Source organism: Trichosurus vulpecula, chromosome 7 (genome assembly GCF_011100635.1).
Source record: "Trichosurus vulpecula isolate mTriVul1 chromosome 7, mTriVul1.pri, whole genome shotgun sequence".
NCBI classification, from domain to species: domain Eukaryota; kingdom Metazoa; phylum Chordata; class Mammalia; order Diprotodontia; family Phalangeridae; genus Trichosurus; species Trichosurus vulpecula.
Genome location: NC_050579.1, coordinates 242,018,269 through 242,034,034, shown reverse-complemented (window position 1 = coordinate 242,034,034; position 15,766 = coordinate 242,018,269). Strand labels below are relative to the sequence as shown.

Here is a 15,766-nt window from a genome sequence, read left to right as displayed (position 1 = left end):
AAATACGAATAGATATGGCACAATAGCTTGTGGTTGTTGCTGTCCAGTTGTTCCAGCCATGTCTGACTCTTTGGGTTTTTCTTGGTGAAGATATTGCCATTTTCTCCTCCAGCTCATTTTACAGATGAGGAAACCGAGGCAAAGAGGGTTAAGTGATTTGCCCAGGGTCACACAGCTAGTAAGTGCTTGAGGCTGGATTTGAACTCAGGAAGATGAGTCTATAACTTTTAAGATTGTAAGGGGGCTATGGAAAGATGTTTTGCATGACTGCGCAAGTATAACCTATTAAAATTGCTTGTTTGCTTTCTCAATGAAGAGGGAGGGCAGGGAGGGAGAGAACTCGGAACTCAAATTTTTTTAAAAAATCACATGTAATTGGGAAAAAAAATAAAATATTTTTAAAATGTAAAGAGGCTCTAAGACCAAAAAGTTTGAGAATGGCAACCCTAGGTCTTACCAAGCAAGCATAGACAAGGTTGTGGAGGTGAAAGGAGTTCCCACACCAGGAATTCCCTATGCTGAAGAAATTCACATCTTAACATGTGGATACAACTTGTATACAAATACATATGATACATAGTAGACTGCAGGTTCCTCACCCCTATGAAAAGGACAAAATGCCCTAGGAAAGTTAGAGGAGAGTAAGAGTTTTTAAAAGTATCAACAATAGTTCCCATTTCTATCCTGCTTTAAGGTTTACAAAGTCCTTTCCTCAGGAAGTACAAATATGAACATCCTGATTTTACAAACGGGGACAGCTAGGAGGTACAGTGGACAGAGTGCTGGGCCTGGAGTCATAAAGACTCATTTTCCTGAGTTCAAATCTGGCCTCAGGCACTTACTAGCTGTGTGACCCTGGGCAAGTCACTTCACCCTGTTTGCCTCAGTTTCCTCATCTGCAAAATGAGCTGGAGAAGGAAATGGCAAACCAAGTATCTTTGCCAAGAAAACCCCAAATGGGGTCACTGAGAGTCTGACTGACTGAACAACAATAAATTTAACAAATGAGGGAATTGAAGCTCAGAGATCAGTGAAGCAACCCATACTAATGGGAAGGGTCTCATAGTGTCTTTCAAACAAATCAAAAGTTTTTTAAACGTGATAATTTTTTTTAATTACATGTAACTTGTGTTTCAGTTTCATTTAAGAGAGTATTTTATATTCAAAGATAACCTCTCCATTTATAGCAGAAGAAATTGAAGCTTGGGAAGATAAATAGGCTTGTCTCTGATCTTGAAGCCAGTAGTAAGTGGCAGGAATGATTATCTCCTCTGAATGGGGATATCTCTGATTTATCTCTTACATAAGTGCAAAGAACAAATATGGCGGATGAGTGAATGGTATGCCATCTGAGGCCCCGAGAGGTGAAGTAATCCACCCAAGGTCACAGAGCTAGTTAGTGGCAATTGAACTTGAAATAAAAAGGCAGACGGACTTGCAGTCAGGAGAGACTTAGGTTTGAAGCCCAGCTCCGACACTAAACCTTTGGTAGGCCAGTCCACCTTCCTAGTTTCACTTTCATCTGCAGAATGGGGGTGATGATATCTACAATGCTTGAATCACAAACTTTAAAGTGTCCTATGTATGCATTTCTACTAAACCAAAGAACTTCTAGATGGGGAAGGCTGTGAGCGAGGAAAGGGTTGGACATCTCTTTTGGAAGAGGCTCCATCCCCTTGTTTCTAGGCAGCTTGGGGTGGGGCATATGTTGGACTTGAATCAGGTGGGTGCTGGGTTTGATTCCCACATCTGGCACTTACTAGAAGTACAACCATGAGCAAGTAATTTAACCTCTTTGAACCTCAATCTACTCATTCTTAAAATGGAGAAAACGAGTAGTCCTTAGATCATGAGGTTGTTGGGAACATTTTTTTTACCTTCCCTTTTCTGCATATCATAACCCTGTGACATCATTTGCCATTCTCTCCTCCTTTTTTCATGGAAGTCCTTCTTGCCATGGTCAGCTACTCTGCATGTGCCCTTGATCTCATCCATGCCTGCCTTCTCCAGCAGAATTCAATCATTTTTTTTTCAGTTGTGTCTAACTCTCCAAGGTCACATTTGGGGTTTTCTTGGCAAGAATACTAGAGTGCTTTGCCATTTCCTTCTCCAGCTCATTTTACAGATGAGGAAACTGAGGCAAACAGGGTGAAGTGACTTGCCTAGGATCACACAGCTAGCAAGCGTCTGAGGCCAGATTTGAACTCAGGAAGATGAGTCTTCATGACTCTAGGCCTGGTACTCTACCCACTGCTCCACCTAACTGCCCTTCCAGCAGAATGCCCCCACAATAATCTCCCCAGTCTTCAGTCTCTCCCTATCTACTGCTTTCTTCCCTGATGCTTACAAATATATTCAATCCTCTCCCATCCTTAAAACACTCTTGCTAAACCCAAACATTCCCTCTAGGTGTTACACCATATCTCTCCTCCTTTCTCAAACTCCTAGAAAAAGCTGTCTGTACTCACTGTCTCCACTTCTCATCTCTTTGCCCTCATCATTATCACTGAAACTGCTCTCCTCAAAGCTGCCAATGACTCAGGCTCACATGTTCAAATGTAGCAACACTGATAAATTACCAAATCTCCATCCTCATCCTTGACCTCTCTGCAGCATCCGACACTGACCATCCTCAACACCTAGACACTCTTTCCTATCTGGGATGCTGTGACACTGCTTTCTCTTGGTTCTCTCCTGACTATCTCTAGCTCCTTTTCTGGATTATCGTACATATCCTGCCTCCTAACTCTGTGTTGTCGAAGTCTCTGTCCTAGCTCTTCTCTCTCTACACTCTTTCATTTGGTGACTTTGTCAGCTTCAGTTTATTTCAGTTTATTTCTATGTGGATGACTCTCAGAGATTCTGAGCCATTCAATAAATCAATCGACAAGCTTTTATTAAATCTTTAACTACGTGCCAGGCAAAGTAATGGAACTGGGGGTGGAGGTGGAGGGTGGAGGAGGGGACCTGGGAAAGCCTCCTACAGAAGGTAGCATTTGAGCTGAGTCACACACTGCTGTGACAATTGAAAAGTTCAAGAGACATAGATTCTGGGTAATTAATCATTTTACTAATAATACTAGCATCTTAGCAATAAAAGGGTTAGTGACACTCTCGAATGTCAAAGACCAATCATGGTGGTGGGCTCAGTTTATATGCCTTTGGAAGAGTGGGTGTTCCTCAGGGTGACAATCAGCACTGATTGGTTAAAATTAATAAGAAAATGAATGATATAATGAGAGGTGGGCTTATTGCAATGAGGGTCTTGAGACACTGAGCACCCAAACCTTGGTCAAAGAGATTTGTCAATTTCTGGTTCTGACAAAAGGGAGAATCCACATTTTCCCAGGCCTGTCTGAGTAAACACAATAAGCAGGAATCCACTCAATTGCCTAAATTTAGAATTTCTTTATTGTCTTTGATTAGATCTTAGCCTGGGTAAATCTTTGAACAAGATTTCCCACACTGGTTGATTTCTGGATGAGGAAGTAGAAAAGGGGAAAAACCTTGGTCCTAATTCAATAATTAGTTATTAAATACAAGAGAGAAATAATCATTTCTCTCACTGCCTGCTAGATATTTTGAATAGGATGTTCCTTAACATCTCAAATTCAAAATGTCCAAAAAAGAACTCATCTTTTGTTCCAAAACCCACTCCTCTTATGAACTTTCTTGTTTCTACTGAGTGCATTACTATCCCTATAGTCACCCATACTTGTCTTTCTCAACTCCTAATGCTTGGTCAAAACCCCAATCCCTTGTCAACCATTGCCCTTTTTTTTTAACCTCTACCCCTTCTTACATTTTTTTTCTTTATTTCCACCCACTTAACCATCTATCCCTCTTTAAGGTTCTCACCACCTCCCACTTAGAGTACTGCAGTGACCTCCCTGCCTCAAACTTCTCAAACCTCAAATCAATCCAACCTCCACATAGCTGCCAGCACGGTTTTCCTAAAGCACAGTTCTGATGATAACTCTCCTTTTCAACAAATTCCAAGAGCTTCCTACCGCCCCAGGATCAAATGTAAACTCTGTTTGAGTTTGAAAGCCCTCCACAATCCGGCCCCTTTCTACCTGCCTTATTACACATTATTCTCCTTCATGCTCCCTATGGCCCAGGCAAACTGGTCTTCTACTGTTAATGAGAAAATGAGATATAATGAGAGGTGGGCTTATTGCAATGAGGGTCTTGAGACACTGAGCACCCAAATCTTGGTCAAAGAGATTTGTCAATTTCCTTCCCACCGTTCCTCCTACATGGTACTCCTTTCTCAAACTTCCCGCTGTTACCCAGTGCCCAGAATGCACCCCCTCCTCACCTCCACCTCTTAGAACCTCTAGTCTCTGTCAAGACTCAGGTGAAGCACTACCTTCTACATGTAATATAAGATATTAGTGATAATGATGATGAGAATAATAACTTCTACCTCTAGGCTTCCCTGCAGATCCACCTGAATCCCACCTTCTACAGGGAAGCCTTTCCCAATTCCCCTCAGTTCCAATGCATCCCTCTGTTGATTATCTGCAATCTGATTATCTCCAATTTATCTAGTATAAAGTTTATTTGACCATAGCTATTTGCATATTATCTCCCTCATTAGACCGTGAGCTCCTTTTGTACCTCAAGCACGTAGCATATAGCAGGAGCTTAATAAATTTATTATATTTACTGACTGACTTATATATGAGGACTTAGCTTATCCTCAGCCCTCCTCCGTTACCTTGCATCTGTTGTCTATCTCAGTAAACATAATACATATGTAAAATACACATACATATATGTCCCAGCAATTACTTAGCATGTTTTTTCTTTCTTTCTCACATAATATATGTACATACACACATATACATATGCACATATATAGCCCCTGACAATTACCTTGCATCTATTTTGTATTTACACCCATGTATGAATATGTGTCGATATAAACATATATATGGTATATACAGATATAGGTATATTCGTATATATGTGTACATACACACGTACGTACACATAATCACATACGCGTACACATGTGTACATTCCATGTATTGTATATGTGCACACATACATGTGTCCTTCTCTAGAGTGTGAGCTCCTTGAGGGCAGGGACTGATTCACTTCCGTCTTTGCATCCCCAACAACCTAGCATAGTGCCTGGCACATAGGAAGCGCTTAATAAATGCCAGCTGGTTGATTTACAATGCAAATAAAACGCTTTTCAGTCCTTTAAGTACCATATAAATGTCAGTTCTCATTACTATTCCCACCTTCTCACCCCTCCCTCGGGGCCCGCTCCATCTCCTCCCCCTCCCTCAGATCGCAATGAGGCCATTGGTCACAGCAGCCACCGTCCGCTCTCTGATTGGCCGCAGCCGGCACCGGCCCTTCCTTCCCCATTCGTCAGTAGATGAACTCCCGTCGAAGGCCCATTGGCTGTTCCGCACTAGGGCGCTCATTGGTTACGGGAGCGAGCTGGAGGTAACAAGACGGGAGGTGAGGGCTGCTGGGCGAAGAAGGAGGGAAGGAAGAAGAGTGAGGGGCTCGCCGTTGCCGTGGTGACGCCCAGGCACGTGTGCAGTCCCGGAAGTGGCTCCAGGAAGCGGCTGTACGGTGGGGGGGGAGGAAGTGCCGGCCCGGCCCGGCCATGGAGCGGCCGCTGCCGCCGCCGCTGCTGCCCGCGCCCCGGTCCGGGCCCCACCGCCTCCTCCTCCTCCTCCTCCTGCTGCTGCTGCTGCTGCTGCTCCTGCTCCCGCCCTCCGAGCTGGGCGCCTCGGCTGAGGAGACCGATTGGGTCCGACTGCCCAGCAAGTGCGAGGGTGAGGGGGGTGGGGTCGGGATGGGGGGGAGGGAGGGAAAGGAATGTGAGGAGGAAGAAGCGGAGCCTGATGTAGAGGCGGAGGCGGGGCCTGTTGCTGAGGGGCGGGACTTAGGGGCGGGGGCGGGGCATGGACTTAGGGAAGGGGGCTGTGCTAGGAGCCAAAGGGAGGCAGGATACCGATGGGAGAAGGAGCCCCTGGGGAAGAGATTAGTCCCTAGCACTTAGTAGGCGCTTCATCAGTGATAGTTGAATTGAATTTCAGGAGAAAATAAATGGAGAAGGGCAAAGGCAGAAAAGGGAAAGCACGAGGTAGTGCCCTAGACCTAGAGTCAGGAAGGCCCAAGTTCAAATTGTGTCCTGGGCACTCTGGGCAAGTCTATCTTTGCCTCAGTTTCTTCTCCAGGAAAGTAGGGGTAATACTAGCACCTGCCTCCCAGGGTTGTTGTGAGAATCAAATGAGATACCATTTATAAAGATCTTTGCTAGCTGTAGATGGGAGGGTGAGAAAGAAAGTGGGTGGGAAGAGTGAAGGGCAGAGTGTTTCTGGAGAGGTCCGACAAAAGGGGATGGCAGTGAGGCAGTGAGGCAGCTCGGTAGCAGTGGGTAGAGTCCTTCTGGAATAGTCAAGAAGGCCCTGAGTTCAAATCATGCCCCAGTCACTTACTAGCTGTGTGACCCTGGGCAAGTCACCTAACCACTGTCTTCCTCAGTTTCCCCATCTATAAAAGAGATAATAGCACCTACCTCTCAAGGTTGTTGGGAGGATCAAGTGAGACGGTAATTGTAAAACTCTTAGCGCAGTGCCTGGCACATAGTAAGTACTTGATAAGTGTTAGCTAACATTATTAATAATGATGATGATGAAAGGGGAAGAGTTAGAAAGTTTGAAGTTCTAAAAGCTAGCTGACCATCTACTTTGGTGATGAGTTCTTCCAGGAAGTCTTCCCTGATTCCGCCAGACGAGGGCCCAAGTCCCTACACTACTGATTACTGGCCAGGTGACCCTGGGAAGTTCACCTGACCCCCCTGGGCCTCTCCTCACAAATAAAATCGTCCCTTTCAGCTCTAATGTTCATTTGATTTTTTTATAGCACATTCTACTATTGAGCATGGTTATCTGTGTACATATTAGATAGTAAACACTTTGAGGACGTATTTTTATCTATGTGTCCCAGTGCTGAGGACAGCTCCTGGGGCACAGTAGGCATTTAATGAAAATTTGATGAATTAAGAATTGCACTCCCACTACTTAGACATTTATTAAGTGTTTAGAACACCAAGGGAGATAGAGATTCATGAGACGGTATCCCTGTCCTCAGAGATCTTGTAGGTCAGGCTCTCACTTGTTTTCTTCCCTTCCCCCATCCCAACTCAGAATACCTCATTTCACTTGTTTTTGCTCCCCCTTCCCCCTGTCTAGGGTCATGATCCCTCCATCTGTCCTAGCTCCCTCATCAAGGTAGGACCCTTAGTGGTTTCACTTCCTCTTCCTACTCTTCTCTGCCTTATCCTGAAACTAAGGGGCCCCAAGGGCAGTTTCCCTTTTTTCTTTAACTCTCACTTTAGTTCATGGTCTAAGAATGAGGTCGAACAGGGAGAATCAAAGACTTTTAAAGCTAAAAGTGAATGTATAAGAAAGAATGCTGAGTCAGGAATTAGAAGACCTGGGATTTGTTCTGAGAAGCAAATCAGTTCACCTCAGTTTCTTCATTTGTAATATGGAGCTCAGACTGTAACCCTGACTACCAACAGGATTGGTGTGAGGGTTGGATGGGACAATGTGTGGAAAAGTACTTTGTAAACTTTTTGCTTTATAAATAAAAGCTAAATTTAAAGCTCAACTAATGTTTATTGGTACATGGATACAAAGATAGATAGGATACAGATACTGTTCTCAAAGAGTTTAAAATCTAATAGGGAGAAGTTTATGAATAAGGATGAAACAGCAAGTGAGACAAGTATAAAGAAAAGTCTAGGCAAAGACATTTAAGGAGGAAAAGATCATTTTGAGCAGAATTGGGGGGTAGGGATGACCCCTGAAGGTATGACCTCTGAATTGGGCCTTGAAGGTAAGAAAAGACTTAAATACGTGGAGCTAGGGGAGAGGAAGAGTCCATTCCAGGCACAGGGCATAGTGTGAGCCAGAGGTATCAAACAAAAGGTAATCAACAAAATAAATAAGAATACCATAAAACATAGGTAATATTAATTTATGGTCTTCTAAGCCCTCAGGGATTCATTTCTATTTGAGTTGGACACCACAGGTGTAAGCAGAGGCAGAGAGATTAGAAGGGACCTGATGGGAATTGAGGAGGAGGAGGAGTAGCCTAGTTTGGCTGGGATATAGACTACACAACAGGAAAGGGGGGTAGTTATAAGGTTGGAGCCAGATTGTGGAGGGCCTAGAATACCAAAATGGAGAGGGTATGCTTTTATTTGGTAGATGGCATTGGTTGTTATTACCCACCCTCCTCATTTTATAGATGATTCAACAAACGTGGTTAGAGCTCCATGTTGACTTGGCAAATTCCAGCCCTCAGGCTTCTCCTTACTATGCTATTGTTAATAATAATTTTATACTGTTATATAAGTGTTTATTGTGCCTGGCCAACAGAGCTGGGCTTCTGGCCCAGTAGCCTGAGAGAGACAGGCCTCAGCACATGGGAGAGTTGTGCAGCTGCCCAGGAAGGGTGTGGGTGGGTGGATGGCCACGAGTTTCTGGGTTCCATGCCACAGGCCTCCCCAGATCTAGTTCTGGGTGGCATCCCCAGAGGGGCTCCTTAGGTGGTGAAGTTTGGAGGAGTTGAGGAGATGGCTTATGGTTGGATGGGTGGTAGAGTAAGACGGTAATCCAAACCCCGAGGCCTTGCAGAATTCACACAGAGGACGTGGGAGAAGGGGGCAGAGAAGCCAGAAACATGATGTGCTTTCCTGGAGTGAAGGGATCAAGTTGAGAATGTAGGAAAGTAGCCAGCAGATGGCATGGAATGGAGAGCTAGGGAAGTGAGCTGTAATTTAAATTCAGACTCTCAAAGAACCAGCTTATTTGATGAAATTATTCAAGAATCATTTCTTTATGTCCCTAGGTAGAGTCTCAAGGCCATTAGTTAATGCACATGATAGAAAATATCATCACGTGACTTTCCAGGGCATGTTATTTGTCACTGGTAAATTGGTTTTCCACCAGCCTTTGCCACCAGCATTTTGATTGTAATGAAGCTTAAGTCCAAGGCCATATTGTGTTAAAGGGGACGTGAGGACCTTCTTAGCCCAGAACCAAATGTTAAGTCGTGTCCTCCTGTCAATAATATTTATTACTTATTGAATACCTTTTGTATAATGGTCACAGTGAAAAAGATAGAAAAAAAATAGAAAATAAAGGCACTTATGGCCTGGAGGAGAGAAAGAGACATGAGACAGTAGCCCAAGATATTTAAAAAGTAGCATGCAAGGGAGGCCAAATGAAGAGATTCATACTGCATACTTAAATGTTGGAGGAAGCTGGAATAATCAGTCAGAAAATCAGTAAGCATTTATTAAACTCCCCCTGTATGGCAGGCAGGATGCTAGGCACTAGGGATGAAGAAAAAAGAGGAGAAAAAAAAGGCAAAACCTCCTCCACCCTCTAGGAGCTGCCATTCAAATGGGGAAAGCAGCAAGTTCATATATAGCTATATGTAAAACAGGTACTAGGTATAATGGGGAAGCAGCAGCAGCCAGGAGGACAAGAAAGGGCTTCTGGCAGAAGGTGGCACTGAAGTTGAGTTTTGGAAGAAACCAGGGGTCTCACGAGAAGGGGGTGAGGGTGGGAATGCTTCTGGCACAAGAACATTCTAGAAATGTTCTCCCCTGGAACAGCCAAGTGTCAGGGCATAGAGATGAGAAATGGGGTGTCTTATAAGAGGGACAGCAAGAAGGCTGGTATGACTGGACTATAGAATGCATGGAAGGGAATAATATATAATAAGGCTGGAAAGGTAAGAGGAGGCATGGATTATAAAGAGCTTTAAATGCCGAACACAGTCATTTGAGCCTGGAGGTGATTGAGAAGGGGAGTGACATGGTCAGATCTGTACTTTAAGAAAATCATTTTGGTAATTGATATAATGGCAGGTGAGCATCAAGTAGGTTAATCTCGAGAAAGGGTTTCCTAGGGATTTTGAAGAAGATACTGAATGTGGATTGGGTAGCATGTGCAAGAAGGGTGTTCTAGGCTGGGGGAATAATGTTTTCATCAAAAAGAAGTTGGGATAAACAGATGTGGAAGACAGGCAACAAATTTGCTTGAGTGGAGCAAGGAAATGACAAGAAATATTAGGTAGGTGCTGAAAGGAACTTGGAATGGGGGTCAAAGCATGAGTATGTGATATACTCCATCTGAGAGTCTAGAACCAGCTCCCTTTGAATGATCAGAGGAGTCAGCTTGTTTCCAGGAGTGGTGGGGAGGAAAGAGTCTCAGATTTACTGTAGCTGGGGAGTGGCATCCATTCACCCACCCACCCGCTCTGCCTCATTCTCCTAGTGTGCAAGTATGTAGCCGTGGAACTGAAGTCAGCTTTTGAGGAGACAGGAAAGACAAAAGAAGTGATCGACACTGGCTATGGCATCCTAGACCAGAAAGCCTCCAGAGTCAAATACACCAAATCGTAAGTGAGCAGTGGGTCTATAAACCTGCCTTTGTCTATTCGTGGAAATGACAATGATGGGGGCTTGGAGCTTTCTCTCTGACCCCTTCCCATCTCCCAGGAGAAAACAGTGGCACGTGAGTCCATGTGATGGAATGGAAAGAACGTTGACTAAGAAGTCCAGAGAATCGAGTTTTGGTTCTGGTTCTGCCACTAACCACTTGTTTAACCTCGAACAAGTGACTTCCCTTCCGTGGGCCTCAGTTTCCTTATCTATGAAAGGAGAGGGTTTGACTAGATGGTCTCTCTAAGGCCCCTTCTGGCTCTGGCATTCTGTGATCCCCCAGGCAGGAAAAAACCTGTCCGCATTCCTCTTGTGGGCAGCAGGGGCCAGATGGCAGTGGGTGGGGAGATCAGTACCCTTTGTGTTGGCATTTCTTCAGGGATCTTCGGTTAATTGAAGTAACTGAGACCATCTGCAAGAGACTTCTGGACTACAGCTTGCATAAGGAAAGGAGTGGAAGCAACCGGTTTGCTAAGGTCGGTATCATGCCCTTCACTCCGAGAGAGAGAGAGAGAGAGAGAGAGAGAGAGAGAGAGAGAGAGAGAGAGAGAGAGAGAGAGAGTGTGTGTGTGTGTGTGTGTGTGTGTGTGTGTGTGTGTGTGTCTGTGTGTGTGTGTGTCTGTGTGGGTATGATTTAAAGTGCAAGCCTTGGGAGGCCTTATCTCCTGAAGCTGGCCCCTCTTTATCAGTTTCTGTTTGTACTCTCTGTTTAACCCTCTCAACCCCACCTTTCATAGACAAGGTTTGTGTTCTCACTGACTGGCATTAGGGATATTCCCAAAGGGCCTGCCAGTGCTGATCAGGATCCCTGAAGGCCCAGTGGCAGAAATGGTCAGAGCTACGTATTGGTGGTGGGAGATTATGCTAGCTTCCAGACTTTTAGAGCCTTCTCAAGTGAGAAAGGGGACACTGAGGAAATATCAGCTCTAAGAGGGTTAGGGTAACCTTTGAGTAAGGGGTTTGGGTTGAGGCTAGAAAGTGAAGATAAGGGTGAGAACTCACGGCCTGCTGAGCAGGAGCCCAGGAGGAAGGCCGAAGTCAAGGCCAGCAGCAAGATAGAGAGGAAGCAGAGGTTGAATGTGAAAGGCCCTGTTGGCATTGCTGCTAAGGGGTTCCTGTTAAGGCATGTGCCGGATTAGATGCTCTCAGAGTCCCCGGCAACTCTGAGGGGCTGTGATTTTTGTGGTCCTTGCAGCTTGACATAAAAATGTCTATACCTTGAGCTGGTAGCTCTTTTCTGGCACCTTCAGGGATTGAGAAGGGCAGGTAGGCAGATACCCTTATGTTTCTTCTTAGGGCATGTCTGAGACTTTTGAAACACTCCACAACCTAGTCCACAAGGGGGTGAAGGTGGTGATGGACATTCCCTATGAACTGTGGAATGAGACTTCGGCTGAGGTAGCTGACCTCAAGAAGCAGGTATGTTAAAAAAAAAAAAAAAAGAAGCCAGTATGTGCCCAGGGAACTCCCTCACCTATTCTCAGCATCATTCCCTCCTCTTCTGCAACTTTTCAGAGGATTTTGTTTGTATTTCTCCTTTTTTCACTTCACTACCTACGTATTTGTGCATGATTCCTCCACTCCCTTTAGTTTTTGTATCACTCCAAGAACCTAGCACGGTGCACTACACATAAAACCAAATAAATATGGAATTGGATTGTTAAATTTGATGCCATCACAGCACAATGGTACCCAGGAGACGAACTTGGTCTGTGTCCTGGAGAAAAGACAGGGCATGAGTTCTCAAGTCCTGATGCCCCTCGGTGCCACCTGTACCGTTTTAGTCTGTGTCAGTGAGGCCCTCTTCCACATCAGGAGCAGGGAGTCATATTGATTTGAAGCATGAGCCTCCCTAGAAAATACCTTAATATGGCCCTGCTAACAGATTTCAAGTGGATTTGGTAGAGGTATTGGCTTATAATGTCAGTATTCCTTCCTGAGGCTCTCAGATAGGCCTTGGTTTCTGTCTTTATAAAAATGAAGAAATCAGACTGGCTGATTTCTGAGGACACTTCTAGGTGTGACATTCTGTGTTCTGTGTATCTTTGTGTCTGTTGGCTTCTACCTTAGTGCGATGTGCTGGTGGAGGAATTTGAGGAAGTCATTGAGGACTGGTATCGGAACCACCAAGAAGAGGACCTAACTTCCTTTCTTTGCGCCAATCATGTGCTAAAGGGGAAAGATACAAGTGAGTATGAGCTGGGGCTGGGGGTGTGGGGAGACTCAGGTCAGTTACCCCAATGGAATACTGGGTTTGGTGAACCCTGGGAAAATAGGGGTGGGGGTGGGGATCTCAGATAATAGAGATCTTGTCCTTGGTTGGGGGCTTGATTATTTGGGGAGGCTGCAGTTCCACGTGGCTTTGAAAGAGATTCAGAATGTTTACAAAGTAGATACCAGATAGGTTTAACTTGTGGCCCAGGCAAAGCATGTGTGTCTAGGCTGTCGGGTAGTGGGCATCAGAGACAAAGGGCCAAGGTAAAACCATCAGAGCTTGCATTTGTGTGGCACTTTTTTGTTCATCCAGCAAGTGTGTATTCAGTGCCTTTTACTACATGTAAGACACTGTACTAAGGATACAAAGACAAAATGAAAAACAATTGCAGCCTTTAAGGGGCTTACATTATACATTATTCTTTGCAAAATGCCTTTCTCACTATCCAGCAAGGTAGAGAGTAAAAATATTTTTTTAAATTCAATTTTGGTGGGGGTTTTTTTCATTTATCAAAAATTCACTTTTTCCTCTGTTCTGCCCCTCCTCCCGCTGGAAAAACAAAACAAAAGTTGTGTAACCAGTAAGCACGGTCAAGCAAAATCTGTCCAAACATGGATGTGTTGGCCGTGTCTAAGAATGTGTCCTGTTCCACATGTCAGAGCATCGCCTCCCAGGCACGAGGTCGGTAGCATGATGAGGATCAGGCTTCGAATCATGCTCTCAAATCACAGCTAATCTGAATATTTAAGTCAGAGAAGTATTGTTTTCCCCATTTTATACATAAACTGAGGCTTAGAGAGGTTAAGTAAATTGCCCAGCATCACACAGCTAACAAACATTGGAGCTGGGATTCCAACCCACTTCTCTTCTGACGGCTGAAGCATGCTCACTGAATGAATACAAGGCTGTCCCTTGTATCCCTGTGCCTGCTGCCTTTCCTCAGGGTCCTTCCTTAAGCCTTAGTACAGTAGGCCCCAGCCAGCGATGGGCCCCACCTGCCATGCCCGTCGGGTACGTGGCACATTAGCACTCCTGGTTGTTGCTGGTTGTCTGAACATCCTGTCCCTGCCCCTCTCCTCTCACCAGGCTGCCTGACTGAACAGTGGATCAGCAAGAAAGGGGACACAGCAGCCCTGGGTGGGAAGAAGGCCAAGAAGAAGGGGGGTAAAGGCAAGATGTCCAAGAAGAACAGCAAGCAGAGGAAGGATCCGAGAAGCCTAGATGAGGACCCTCAGCCCGAGGAGGATGAGGGTGTCCAGAAAGCCACCCCTCTCACACACAGCCCCACTGATGAACTGTAGAATCCAACCAAGCACCCCATCTGCTGTCCTGGGGGTGCACAGGGAAGCCCTTGGCTGAGGGAGGGAGACTCTGTTTTCTCTTGTGCCTCTGGCAGACAAGGTTGGACTCCCTGGCTCTGGGGGTTCACTGCTCCCCCTGCTGCGCCCTTGTCTTGTTGAGGATTACAGAGCCTGCCCTTTCTTTTCCTTTCCTGGCAGCTGCTTCTCCCCTGGGCTTGGAAGAAGAGCTGTGTGGTGGCCCCAGAGCTAAAAACTGCATCGTAAACCTTCGAGGGATGGGTCTGAGCATTGCTGAGCCCTCAGGGAGGACTCCATCCCTCATTGTCCCATGGGTGCACCCCCATCATCTTCCAGTGGGGGTGGTTGAGCAACACCACTCCCCCGTATCAGAAACACCTCTCTCCTGGCCCCAGTCCTACCAGGAAGGCCTTCCTCACCCTAGTCCTGGTCGAGGCTATCTTCCTCAGGGCTCTAGCCCTCCACAGCCATGTGACACCCAGCCTCTACCCTCCCCCACCCATTTTACTGCACAATGTGCAGAGTAAAAAATATTTGGCCTTTTTACTAAGTGTCCCATCCCCCCTTTCTGTGCCTCTCAACTGGCTTTCCTCCCATTCTTCTACTCAGAATTCATGGGACTTGGCATAAGGATGGCACAAAGAGTAGTGAACCCTTTTTGGCCCTTGATTTCGCACTTATTCTGGGGTGTTCTTGAAAGCTGATCTGGAAGAGCAAAAGCAAAGGGGAAGCCTGAGTGGTGGGGAGATTGTGCGTGGGGGGAGGGGAAGGGAGAATGCTGGGAGTAGGCACGGGGGAGGAGGGCTCCAGTGACCCTCTATTAACCTAGTAGGATGGAGGTTTTCGTCATCCACCTTCAGCTTCACATCAGCCCCTACCCTGATAGAGCTGGGCCTTGAAAAGTGACTACAACGAGGACATTTTTAAACACCCCTGTCTAGAGTAGTAGTCAAAAGGACAGCTGCCTTTGTTCCCACTACAGACCCCGGAGTCCTTTCCTTTTTTGCTCTAGAATTTGATAGTCTTCCCAACCCCCTGGCACCAGGCTCATTCTGCCTGGTCACCTCCACCGGACAGCTTTTATTAAGCTGTTCACCCCAGTCCTGCCCCCTGGTCCTTTCTTTGTGATTCCAAGTTTTGTGTAATATGTTTACTGCTTCCCCTCCTCAGGGCTGCCCCTTGCCATTGAACTTTGTTCCCTGCCGCTCCACTCTCCCACATTTTTTTTTCTGTTCCTTTTGAATATACCATGTAGGACTCCCTCTCCACCTCCCCCACCGGAGCCAACACCTGCTTCTTACATGATGCCCTCTGAAGTTAGGGGAGGTGAATGGGGCCCATTTTGTCCCTCCCCTACTAGTCCTGAAGGTAGGACCAGGAGCAGCTAGGCCCAGGACCTCCAACACCTGGCACTAACGGTGCCGGGTACAGTTGCCATGGAACTGGTTTGATTTCTTCTCCCATACCTCCCCTTTAAAAAGGAAGCAGCCATCATTTAAGATGAGGAATACTGAATGGCTTGCTGCAGTGGTTCCATTCGAAGATTTAGAGCTCAAAATGACCTTAGTTTGTCCTGTTACCGTCCAGCCTAAGTCCAGGCCCACAGTTCATTGGAGGCCTCTGGCTATGGTAGAGTGGATTTATGATCTGAGGTCCCTCTCTCCCCTTGGAGGAGGAGTTAAAGCAGCCTTGGCCTTGAGAAATGCAAGTATTTTGCCTTCTCTGGCCTGGACATTC

At 45.9% G+C, this 15,766-nt stretch overlaps 1 protein-coding gene across 2 annotated transcripts; it reads left to right on the top strand.

Moving 5' to 3' along the window:
- Positions 1 to 5,435: 5,435 nt before the first annotated feature.
- Positions 5,436 to 14,575, top strand: CNPY3 (canopy FGF signaling regulator 3). Of its 2 annotated transcripts, none has more exons than XM_036767002.1 (6): positions 5,436 to 5,804; positions 10,329 to 10,452; positions 10,875 to 10,971; positions 11,792 to 11,914; positions 12,566 to 12,683; positions 13,797 to 14,575. In XM_036767002.1, the coding sequence occupies exons 1-6, from the start codon at positions 5,633 to 5,635 to the stop codon at positions 14,009 to 14,011; spliced, it is 849 nt and encodes a 282-aa protein (XP_036622897.1). In that variant the 5' UTR covers positions 5,436 to 5,632; the 3' UTR covers positions 14,012 to 14,575. The 2 variants fall into 2 exon arrangements, with proteins under 2 accessions (XP_036622897.1, XP_036622898.1); XM_036767003.1 differs by having other exon boundaries at positions 5,721 to 5,796.
- Positions 14,576 to 15,766: the final 1,191 nt, after the last annotated feature.